Source organism: Mauremys reevesii, linkage group 15 (genome assembly GCF_016161935.1).
Source record: "Mauremys reevesii isolate NIE-2019 linkage group 15, ASM1616193v1, whole genome shotgun sequence".
Classification (NCBI taxonomy): domain Eukaryota; kingdom Metazoa; phylum Chordata; order Testudines; family Geoemydidae; genus Mauremys; species Mauremys reevesii.
The window spans coordinates 26,354,310-26,366,939 of NC_052637.1; the positions used below are offsets into that span (position 1 = coordinate 26,354,310).

At 39.8% G+C, this 12,630-nt stretch overlaps 1 protein-coding gene across 2 annotated transcripts in view; it reads left to right on the forward strand.

The window, feature by feature from the left end:
- RAB40B (RAB40B, member RAS oncogene family) overlaps window positions 1–11,147 on the forward strand; it is a 51,016-nt gene extending 39,869 nt beyond the window's left edge. Inside the window, exons 2-6 of one of the 2 annotated variants that reach the window (XM_039501286.1) lie at window positions 241–301; window positions 1,404–1,464; window positions 4,599–4,676; window positions 6,839–7,061; window positions 10,969–11,147. In XM_039501286.1, the coding sequence (XP_039357220.1) occupies window positions 241–301; window positions 1,404–1,464; window positions 4,599–4,676; window positions 6,839–7,061; window positions 10,969–11,132 (587 nt within the window). In that variant the 3' untranslated portion in view covers window positions 11,133–11,147. Of the gene's footprint in view, window positions 1–240; window positions 302–1,403; window positions 1,465–4,598; window positions 4,677–6,838; window positions 7,062–9,985; window positions 10,351–10,968 lie in introns of those variants that run through there. The other variant, XM_039501285.1, reaches the window with a different exon arrangement.
- The last annotated feature ends 1,483 nt before the right edge of the window (window positions 11,148–12,630 follow it).

Consider the following 12,630-nt stretch of genomic DNA (forward strand, 5'->3'; position numbering starts at 1 on the left):
GAAGAGAGGTGGCCCATCAGATGGAGCTGGGAAAATGTGCTCTTGAATGAGGAGACCAAACTCATACTTTGAGCGGTCTCCATAACTTCAAATCCACAGACTGTGTTTGACCCATACACATTGCACTAATGGAAATATTTTTTCCTTCCTGTTAACTTCTTTTAAAGATATAAATATCTAGACACTGTACTTAATGCAGTAGGTTTAAGATTCTAACTCTAAACAAAATTTATTTTCCAGGTATTGATTACAAGACGACGACAATACTTCTGGATGGCCGTCGAATAAAACTACAGCTGTGGTAAGTGTGTGTTTGTTCCATTGTTCTTCCTCAGTGCCTTTTAAACAATATTAGTCAGTGGACTGTAACTCTTCAAGGTAGGTAATGTCTTCTGCACTCTGAAAGCGCCGAGTGAAGCGATGAAGAATGGTCCAGTGGTTAGGATGCTAGCTTAGGACTTGGGAAATCTGGATTCAATTCTTGTTCCACCGGAGGCTTCCTTTGTAACCTTCAGCAGGTCACTTAGTCGCACTTCCCCATCTATGAAGGGGGGGAGAATAATGCTTTCCTACCTCATGAGGTGTTGCCAGGATAAATAAACAAGATTGTTAGGTGCTCAGTGCCCCTTATTGAGAACCGGTTGTATTCACATTCAGTTCCCCTGGAGACAGCCCTCATTTGCTTTGTTTTCTTTTGCTGCAAAAGATGGGCTTTTCTTTCATAAACCAGGAGACAATTTTGTTTTGAGATGAAGTAAGCTCAAGGCAGGGTGCTGTAAAATATATTTGACTAATAATATTCATATTCCTTATTTTCCACTACCAGTGGCTTGAGTAAGGCTTGGAAGTTCTTGTCCTCTTATTTTGGTTAAGCTGAGCAACTCTCTTTTTAGAGCAGCGGTTTTCAAACTGTCGGTCAGAACCCCAAAGTGGGTCGTGACCCTGTTTTAATGGGGTTGCTAAGGCTGGCTTAGACTTGCTGGGGCCGAAGCCCGAGCCCCACAGCTCTTGGCAGCAGGGCTTAGGTTACAAGCCTCAGCAAGTCTTTAGCCCTCCCACCCAGGGCAATGGGGCTTAGGCAGTCTCTGGCTTCGGTCCCCCCGTCCTAGGGTCATGTAGTAATTTTTGATGTCAGAAAGGGGTCATGGTGCCATGAAGATTGAGAACCTCTGTTTTAGAGCAAGAGGTAGAACGCTAACACAGAAAGCAAGTTAGTGTGTAAATAACTGCAGAGTGCTGAAAAGCTCTTCTGTGTATTGATGGCTGCTACTGCCTAACAGATGGGAAGAGAGTGATGCTGTCCAGTTAATATGAGCTGATGTGTGTATGAGTTGCTAATAGCCAACTCTTAACATTAGAAGTTGCCCTGCTTCTCTTAATAGCCTGTAACTTACTTTGTTTAGGGATACATCGGGACAAGGGAGATTCTGCACCATATTTCGTTCCTATTCAAGAGGTGCTCAGGTAAGCTCAAAGCTATCTTCATTCTAATATATAATTGCTGGTGGGTGGATGGATGGATGAATGAATGTAGAGCTGGTAAAGATGTATCACAAGAGTAGTGAACCTTATTACACTGGCTCTTAGAGTTCACCGTATAAAGCAGATTCGCACACAGATACTGTAATATTCCTGAATACAACACAGGGGGTTTGGGGGGGGGGGGAATAAATGAGAGCAACCTCAGCAAAGGGACTGTATCATTTACTTTCTTATTAAATAAATGAAGAACAAGACTAAACTTAGGAAATGATAGTGTAATACACTAACTTGATGCATAATCTTAAGTGTTACTCCTCCCAGGAGGCCCCAGTCACTACAAAAGCCCGTTATTGCCCAAAGCTAAAGTAGCTTTCCCTTAAGCTCAAGCAGTAGGGCAGGGGTTCTCAAACTGGGGGTCGGGACCCCTCAGGGGGTTGCGAGGTTATTACATGGGGGGTCACGAGCTGTCAGCCTCCACCCCAAACCTGGATTTGCCTCCAGCATTTGTAATGGTGTTAAATATATTAAAAAGTGTTTTTGATTTATTAGGGGGGTCGCACTCAGAGGCTTGCTACGTGAAAGGGGTCACCAGTACAAAAGTTTGAGAATCACAGCACTAAGGACTTGTACTTTTAGACCCTATTTCAATAGTCCATCCCTATTTAGTAAAGCCTGTGCTTAAAGTTAACCATATGCTTAAGTGCTTTGTTGAATAGGGATGGATTTAAGCATGTGCTTAAAAGAGGGGAAATTATAAGAAGATTGTAAATTTGCATAGCATGCAAAACAAGAAGATTAGCTAATGCCAAAAGAGGGGAAACCGATCCCAAAAGGGAAGGTATGACTTGCTGTAGCAGAATGTCATTATATTGCATAGGATTTTATACTATAGGAGATAATCAAGTCCTTAGTCTGCTTTAATTTATCTTTGTTTTTTTCCTCAGACTCTCTCTGTTTAGTGTTAGCCTCACTTCAGGATCGGAACTGCCCCTGGGGCTTCTTTGAATCAGTTAAACTTAATTTAAATTCCAGTCCTTCCTCTGTGTTCCTAGAGTCAAAACTATCATCCATTACCTGATAATCTCCCATCTTGATTATTGTAGCCTGGTCCTCTTCAGCCCCTAGGACACCAATGTGGCCTCCTTCAGACAATTCAAAATGCAGTCACTAAAATGATCTTGGTTGCCTTTTGATCTGGCAATGTCACCCCCATCTTTGACTCCTTCTGCTGGGCCCTACCTTCACCCCCACAGCAAGTTTGAACTTCTTGTCTTCTCCTTGAAAGCCCTCTATAGCTCTTAGCTGTCTGTCTGTTGGGCCGTCCAAAATATTTTATTGCACTGCATTGCCCCTCCTACCCCAACTTCAGTGCCAGTATTGATGCACCATTCATCTGCTTCCCCCACAACACTCTCCATGCTGCCCCTATGGATAGAATGCCGTCCCATTTCTGGTCTTCTAATCTGCCACCCTTTCCTCATTTAAATCCCCCAAGGCTCACTCCTTCCACAATAGCCACAAGGCAAATAAATCATAATTATAAATTTAAAAAAAAATCATGATTTTTATATGTCTGACCTGAGTCACTGCCTGATCATATTGTTGTAAACACTGGCCTTCCTCCCCACTCCATAGTGTTGATGTAACAAGCCAGGATAATAAAATCTAATCTTGGGCCTGATCCTGCAAGACCCATGCAGATGAGCCCCCATTGACATCAGTGGGACTCCATCTGGATGCAGGGGTTCTGTCTACATGGTTTCCCTGGCAGGATTAAGGGCTTTGATTGTAAGCTCTTTGAGGTTGGAGCTGTATAGTTCAGAAGAAGGGGAGTTTCTTCTAAAATGCCAGATCCACCTTTGGCTGCTATAAAAATACATATAAATGTGCTGTATAAATAAAGCACTTTTGTAAGTTTCATGCTCATGTTGGTGTCCTACTTGTCATAATTTTGCTGTCTTCATTGAGAGGGAGAGTATCAGGCCTAACAAGATGCCACAATCTGAAGCTACAGTAAGAAGGGGAGGTGCCCTTAGAGGAATTGCATGCCTAATACTGCCCTCTAGCAACCACTACATCTCTACCAAAAGAGGGAGCAGGATGTATATGCTCTACAGACATATCCAGTCCTTCTTATCATTACACCTCTGAATAGAGCAGTGGCTCTCAAACTTTTCTACTGGTGACCCCTTTCACATAGCAAGCTTCTGAGTGTGACTCCCCCTTATAAATTAAAAATATATTAAAAAGTGTTTAACACCCTTATAAATGCTAGAGGCAAAGCAGGATTTGGGGTGGAAGCTGACAGCTCATGACCCCCCATGTAATAACCACATGATCCCCTAAGGCGTCCTGACCCCCAGTTTGAGAATCCCTGGAATAGAGGTTGCAGTACAAGCTAGAAGCGTAATGGACGTTTGCTTCTTGACTAAAACTCCCAAGTGTACTGTATATGCTAAACTTTCTCAAATTGGGTGTAACTAGAAGGATATATAGTTAATGTAACTTAGTCAAGAATTGGGGGAAATTATAAATCCAATTTATTACCACAGTCTCAGATGTTTGTGCAGCTACATTATCTTTAGTGTTTTTGCATTCTGACACATCAGTTTATTAGCTGCAGGTTGAAAACATGGGGTAGGCTCCTAAAAGCATTGCTGTAAATAGTGATAATGTGCATTGGTTACTTCTGGTAGTGAGGTATTTGGATTTCCATAGAATTTCAGGCCCTTAGCTATTGGACACTATAGTGTTACTGGAAGCAATATGTCTGTGTGACTTGTGATGTATACATCACCCAAACGTGTTCATAATTTGGTTTTATAGTTGAATTAACATTGACCACAAACTGCTAAATCTGGGCTTGATCCAGCAAGTTGCCGAGTGCTTTCCACTCTCCATGCACCCTTCCATTCCCAGTTCTATATCAGGACAAAGGCGCTGATTCTAGAAGATGCTGTGAGATTCCACTCCATTCGGAGCATGTAGCATCTGGCAGGATTGTAAACCCCATAATCCTGATACAGATAATAGAACGGTGTTAGAGTAAGATAGTACTATATGTTATGCATTTTGTATGTGTTAAGTGAAATTCATGTTAATATTCTTTCACATAGGGGGTGATACTGGTATATGACATTACAAATCGCTGGTCATTTGATGGTATTGATCGATGGATAAAGGAGATAGATGAGGTAAGGTGCATCCTAAAACATCATTTATGTATAACAAGACTAGTGATTAGGCATGTGTTTTGCTCATGGTGTTTTCCAGTTACTGGTTTATACTATGTAACTGCAGTCAGAATTCATCACAGGAATCCAAGATGACAGTCTTGTATTTTTGTTATACTTTTAGACTGAAACAAATAAGTGAACCGCCCACTTATTAAAAAAGGTGTCAATTCTAGATGAAGGAAATGGAGATCAAGATTCCTAGGTTCAATAACCACTTTTGCCACAGACTTGTTGTGTTACCTCAGCAAATCACTTTACCTCTGACTCAGTTTCCGCTTATGAAAAAAAATGCTTTCCCATCTCATATGGGGATTATAAGGTTTAAGTCACTATTTATAAAGCCTTAAGCACTGTTATAGTGCATTCATCTGAAGATCTCAAAAGACTATCTTGGATTTTTGAATGCAAGTGACTACTTCTCTGATACATACAAGCTGTCTTAAATTAAAAGCAGTTTACTTGTATAATGTGAAAATATGCATTCTGTAAAAGAGGAAAATGGGCCTAAAATCCTGCACATGTGATGTGGGATTTTGATACTATAATAATAATAATGCTATTTGTCAACACTCGTAGTTCATAGAGTTACATATTATAAATCCAGAAGGGATCCCTTTGATCATCTCATTTGACCTCCTGCATAACACAGGTCATAGAACTTCCCTGAGTTAATTTCTGTATGAACTAGAGCATATCTTGTAGAAAAATATCTAATCTGACATAGCTGAGCCGGTGGTGTGCTGGCTGTTTATGCAAGGCATGCACTGCATGTCCCAGGATGTGGTGTGCCCAAGGGATGATTCTCTCTGGCCCCCAAATGCACATGGAGGACACCATGTTGTAGAACAAGATTGCATCCTCTGCACATTATGATCTTGCACGCACCTTTTGTGCAAGGTCACACCATATGGAGGATCAAAGAATCGTAGAAGATTAGGGTTGGAAGAGACGTCAGGAGGTCTAGTCCAACCCCCTGCTCAAGGCAGGACCAACATCAACTAAATCATCCCAGCCAGGGCTTTGTCAAGCCAGGCCTTAGAAACCTCTAAGGATGGAGATTCCACCACCTCCCAAGGTAACCCATTCCAGTGCTTCACTACGCTGCTAGTGAAATAGTTTTTCCTAATATCCAACCTAGACCTCCCCCACTGCAACCTGAGACCATTGCTTCTTATTCTGTAATCTGCCACCACTGAGAACAGCCTAGTTCCATCCTCTTTGGAACCCCCCATTCAGGTAGTTGAAGGCTGGTATCAAATCCCCCCTCACTCTTTTCTGCAGACTAAATAATTCCCTCAGCCTCTCCTCGTAAATCATGTGCCCTAGCCCTCTAATAATTTTCATTGCCCTCCGTTAGACTCTCTCCAGTTTGTCCACATCCTTTCTGTAGTGGGGAGCCCAAAACTGGATGCAATACTCCAGTTGTGGCCTCACCAGTGCCGAATAGAGGAAATGTCATTTTCCATGCAAATGTAGAATTGCATGCCTGACTAAAAATGTCACAGCATGCCACTAATCTGAGCTAACTTTAAGCTAGCTAGTTTGAATATTGAGAATAGTGAAACTGTGGCAGCACAGGTTTCAGTGGAGGCCAGCCACCCCAGAGTCCCAGATGGGCTTGAAGAAGCTTCACGGCTATTGGAACCTGAGCTAGCTAGATTAAAACTAGCTTGGGTATGCCTACATGTGCTGCAATCATACACCCTCTCTGCAATGTCGACATACCCCCAAAAGAGAATTCTGTCCTGAATTTAGCCACCAATATACAATACTTTATGTTTTTAAAGAAGCAGCTTAACAATGAAAATTTATAATGTTTGTTCTCCTGTAATAAACTGAATGAAGAAGCTTTGGGAAAAGACAGGTTTCAAGGATGGGAGAAAATAACTACTGACCCATTTCTCAAGAACTAAGCATAGTCCCTTAATTTTTCATCCCAACCCCGTCTCTTGTAGGTATGAGGATGCTTCCTTTTCCATCATGTCATACATCCTTTTGCCGCTTGACATGCTTCATGAGTAGAGCATTGTTTCTGAATCTTTATGAAAAGCTTACACATTTTATTGGAGGATGGGGTGAAGGGTTATAACACTAATCTATTATTGCTTCTCTTCACTCAGCATGCTCCTGGTGTACCTAAAATCCTGGTTGGAAACCGCCTTCATTTAGCCTTCAAGCGTCAAGTCTCCACTGAACAAGCACAAGCCTATGCGGAGAGACTAGGCATGACTTTTTTTGAAGTTAGCCCACTTTGTAACTTTAACATCACAGAGTCTTTTACTGAGCTGGCAAGGATAGTGTTAATGAGACATGGGATGGACCGGCTCTGGAGGCCAAACAAGGGTAAGGAAAACACAATATGCATTTGTTCATTCTAGTTCATCACTCTTAGAACTTTCAGACTGAACCTCCTAAAACCTTAAAAGTAATAGTGAAAAGCTGAAAACATTGAGACATGTACCTTAAATGCATTATTAATTTATTTTTGTTAAATAAAAATGTAAAGAGACTAGGTTTGCTAACAATGTTATTAGCTGATCTTTCCTTAAATGACATGTGTTGATGGTGAAACAAGGTGAATAGAACCTGAAAAAAACTGGGTTTTTTTTGTTTCTTGTTTTTACCCTAAATAAGAGGTAAGGATGTGATAAGTGTACAAAATAATTAATCATTTAGGGAAGATTAAATTGAGAGCTTCTGCTCACCCTTTCATAATTCCAGAACAAGGGAACATTCAATAAACTGAAAGGTGACAGATTCAGTATTGACAAAAGGAAATACTTTCCCCCACACAATGCATAATTAGCCTGTGGAACCCATTGCCACAGGATATCACTGAAACCAAGGGCTGAGCAAGATTCAAAAAGAGATTATTTAGGAACAATAGGAATATGCATAGTTGTTATAGTAAATACTTTCAAAAAATGTTTTGGAAGGAATATAAACCCACTTGCTTCAGGGCTTAAGCCAGCCTCCATTTATTGGAGGTAAGGAGGAAACTTTCCTTGGAGACAAATAATGCCATATTTACTTAATGGAGGGTTTCCTGCATTTTACTCGGAAGCATTCGGTAGTGGCAGCTGTTGCTGAGAGAATACTGGACTTAAGGGACCCATTGGTTTAATCAAGTATGGTAATTCTGTATTCCCATTACCTCATTATGATGAACTTCTTGTTACAAGCTTTTTTTAAAAGCATCTGAAAATAATTGTGCAGTGACAGCCATCTACTGATTCATTTGGGTCTATTAAGTATTTAATTAAGTCACTGGCTTATATGATTCATTTTTAATAGCAATCAGACTGTAGAGGTCTGATCCTGCAAGGTGCTGAGAATCATCTATTTCCATTTGAAGTTAACGGGAATTGAGGATGCTTGGCATCTCGCAGGATCAGACTCTGTCTGAGGATTACTACAGTTTATGCTTTTGACAAAGTAATTTCTGGAACAGGTAAATTGTTAGATGACTCACCTCAGCTGATTCCAAGATAAAAAGCTTGGAAAAGGAGGAGCAGAGAAACAAACAAAAACACACATCACCTAAGACAGTTACACCATCTGTGGATCTGCCCCAAGGTTTTGTTTCTTTCATGTTGTTAAAATGTTTCCCCAAAGTGTATATTCTGGACCTTCTCACTATTCTGACACAAACAAGAGATTTGTAATAGAGCAATAAGTTTCTTGGATACAATAAGTATATAAGCAAATAGTGATGCAGTGCTGTCCTCACCCTCTAAATGTCTCCTATAGGTTACCCATCAGTAAATGTTAGTTCTGGTTTGTTCTGGATCTTTTAGTTTGACCTGTTGTAAACTATTCTTGCAGTGTTGGAAAATTCTCCTTGCTCTCTCACCTGGAGCAGATGAGTTTTTTTTCTTTATCATTGTAAAGGTGAGAGAGCAGACTTGGAACCTGGGCTGGTAGATTGTCATGCTATTTTTTTCACAGGTTGTACTGCTGTGAGGGATATCCACCAACCTACCATATAACTGATGTCTATAATAATGTCTTAAAACCTTTAAGACAGTTAATGAAAACTGGATCATAGAGTACAAATAACTGTTTTTCTAAATTAAAATGGGCTCAGTTGACCTCGTTGGATATCTAAAGAGGGTTTTTCTATTGGAATAAAAATTGGGTGGGATTTTTAATACAAATTGTAGCAAAATGTAAGTGTATTTTAAAAGGACTTACTGGCTTTGAAGAAGCTTTATATTTCCCTAACTTAAGTAGGTACCCTACCAAAAACTAGATTAACAAACTGGTGTAGGTTTATTTTGATTTGTGCAGTATCACACTCCTTATTCACTTAAGCAGTAAGACAAGAATATTCCCCACAGCCTTAAAACAAACAAACAAACAAAAAAATGGACATCCCAAAAATCATACAAGAGCAACAGATCCCAAATTATCCCAATCTCTGAAGAAAAGCCTGGAGATGTATGAATGGGTTACAGCGGCAGGGAGTGGTGTTTTTAGGAGTTTGTACTAGGTGCTATCTTTCCTAAGCTTTAAGCCTTAGGAAGCATTGGGGCGGAGGGGAGGGGGTAAAAATATTAATCACTTCCAACGTTTGTTCTTTCCTTGCCAAATGCCAACAAGGGATTTATCCAAGTAAAATGTATTTCCTGGCTCTGAGCAATTACTATGCAGCTAATTTAATTTTTTGAAAAATATAGATTGAAATGGTCTTTTGCTGGAGTTTGTAGTATAATTTAACCAGTAACATTTATTTATGAGCTTGCATGATTCCCTCCAGTTCTGGATGAAATAAGGGTACCAGAGTGAAAGATTCAAAGAATAGTCTTATTATTCAGATAGAACTCCAGCTGACTGGAAAGCAGTGCAATGAGAGTTCAGTATGAGTGTTAGGCAGAGTTGGGGTAAAAGTTTTCAAAATCTTTGACATTCAATGAGACTGAAATGAAAGTAATTTTTGAAAATGGCACTTAAGCTTCTAAGTCACTGAGGTGTTTTTGAAAATGGTACCCTTGGTTTATTCAACTTGGGTGAGAGGGGAACAATTTTGCAAGATCTCTCATTAAAGCCAATGAAAGTTCCATGTGTGTAGGGCTTGTGAGATTGGGCAGGTTAGAGTTATGGGCAAGTATCTAGTACTGGAGAAAGGGTATAATGAACTGTAAAGAGAGGAAAAATGAGAGGATTGGTTTTAAAAGTACAGTGGACATGCATGATACTGTGTGTGCTGCCACCAGGTGGCTTACAAAAGCATACTATGTATTATAATGTTTGTTTGTTTTTTAAAGTACTGAGTCTGCAAGATCTCTGCTGCCGTGCCATAGTTTCCTGCACCCCTGTGCATCTTGTTGACAAGCTCCCGCTCCCCGTTGCCTTACGAAGCCATCTCAAATCTTTCTCTATGGCCAATGGCCTTAATGCCAGGATGATGCATGGACGCTCCTACTCACTCACTGCCAGCAACAACAACAAAAGGAACAGCCTAAAGAAAGCTAAAATTATCCGTCCCCCACAGAGCCCACCAAAAAACTGTACGAGAAACAGCTGTAAAATTTCCTAAACCTGATGTGGCTGAAAAACAAGGTTGACTTTCCTCACGTGGAGCCTTGAACACAAGGAGTCCTGTTGAATAGCTGAGCATGCTCCGTGTATCACATGACATTGACAAAAATAAGGAAAGACTTTATTTTACAGTGTGCTCACTATAACAATGCTGCTTTGGAATTAATGATGTGTTCTGTGCAACAGAAGTGGATGTGACACTTTGCTTTTGGACTTTTAGATTGGAATTTTTGATGTGCACAATGCCTGTTTTGAGATGTGTTTTTTATAAAGGGAATAATTATCACTTTATTGAGTTGTTAATTACAAGAGATCTTGGAAGTGATTTGTGTAATTCACTAGATTAAAATCTGTTTTATCACAAATTTTATTTACAAATAGGCAAAAATTAGTGTGTCAGTTTGTAGATTAAAGCAGAGATTTTTTTTAAAATGCAATGTATTGTATACATTGTAAATTTTACAAATGGTGAGACATTCTATTGAAGTAGTGGATATGAGTATTTTTTGTACAACTTCCTTGGTAACCTCGAAGCACTAATTTAACTAAGCTGCAAATGTGTATATAGAATATTATGCACAACATGTTTTTGTCCCATTAGTGTATGAAGCAGATTTGATAAAGTTTTTGCTATGTTATTTAATACTTCTGGGGATTAATCTGTGGTTTATATTCTTATTTTTCTGTAAATCTACATTTTTTGTACCAGATGTTCTACAAGGTAGTTCTAGGAAGAAAATGCCAAAGACAATAGTTGCAACAAGCAGTAAGAAGAATGTGACTGAAGAGCTGCTTTATAGAGAAAGAACAATATTATTTAAAAATAAATGTTCCTGGAAAAACAAAGCCTGTTCTTTATTCTTCAGTAGGTGACTTGCCCTCCTTTTATGTCGAGGCTGTTTCATAGATCATGGTGATGCTCTTCTTACAGCATATATCTTCAAAAGTGGCATAAGAAATTTTGAAAAGCAGTATGAGTTAAATCCTCAGTTCATGGGGAAAGGTGTCTAAGTGATGGAAATGGTGTGATGCCATGCTCCTGGGCTCATTGACACGCAGAGGAGTGATAACACCAATTTCCAGTGCTCTTGGTGAGAGTGGTATGTAGCTTCACTGCAGCGTTTACAAGTGCCTCTGCTGAAATGTAATTTGGTAACATCTTGCAGTAGCAGTAGTTCTGAATCATCATAGATGTCCCTACATCTCCATAGCAACAGACCACTAGTGGTGCAAGTCTATCAGGTACAAAATGCCAAGTCTATATTGGGATTCTAGCCAATAGGTTATGCACAACAAAAAGATTAATAAATGATAAGATGCAGATGTGTTAGAAGATCAGATGGTAACACTCAAATAAAGTGGGGCTCTGTTATAAAGATTACATTGGTGGGGGGAACACCCACCCTCTCTTCTTTTTGGGAATCATTACTTCTGAATGATCCTTGCAGGTGCAGCCAGAAACAGAGCATCCCAAAGCAGGCATGTGGATAGAAGCAAAGTCTCTATTTTGCAAGGCCAGAGCAAATTCTGCTAGAACTCCTACACCAAGGCAGGTCAGTTGGGTTATTATTAGCTCTGACACTCCCTCAAGTTGACATTCTTTACTTGTGGTCCAATAGTAAAAGTGTAAAATCTTCATTCTCTTAAAAACACCAAATGAATTTATAGTTGGATCCTGAAACACCACTCTGTCTCTACCCTCACTCCTCAGAATAAATAAGGGGTAAACAAACAAGCAAGCACAAGAGGGAAGTGGAAAGTTTGGACTGTGAGATCATTTTCCAGAATAAGATTTGATATGTAAAGGCAAATGCCCAAAGCAAACCCTAAATGGTAAGCAGTACAACTGACTTCTACTTGTATCTTTAGTAGTGTGTTTATTTCAGGGGATCAGTTTAAAGCATTATCTGAACTGGTAATAAATCACTTATCTCTGCATCTGACGAAGTGGGTATTCACCCACGAAAGCTCATGCTCCAATACGTTTGTTAGTCTATAAGGTGCCACAGGACTCTTTGCTGCTTTTACAGATCCAGACTAACACGGCTATCCCTCTGATTCTTATCTCTCATTGTAGTTTTTAATTACTGTACATAAGCAATTTGTGCTGTTGCCTTCTGCAACTGAAATAAAAGTTAGTGGAAGCCACAGTGCGCAACACCTCTGAAAACCATGATCTAGGTAGCTCAGACTGAGCATTCAAATGTAGTGGATACATTTAAAAAGAAAATCCCTGGCCAAATTGATGTGACCAAAGTCACAAACAGAATATTGCAGTGCTGGGCCTAGAACCAATTTTCTCAGCTTCCATACCTAATAAAACAGGCTGTCTTGCCTCAAATCAATAACAATCATCCACATTCTAGGACCT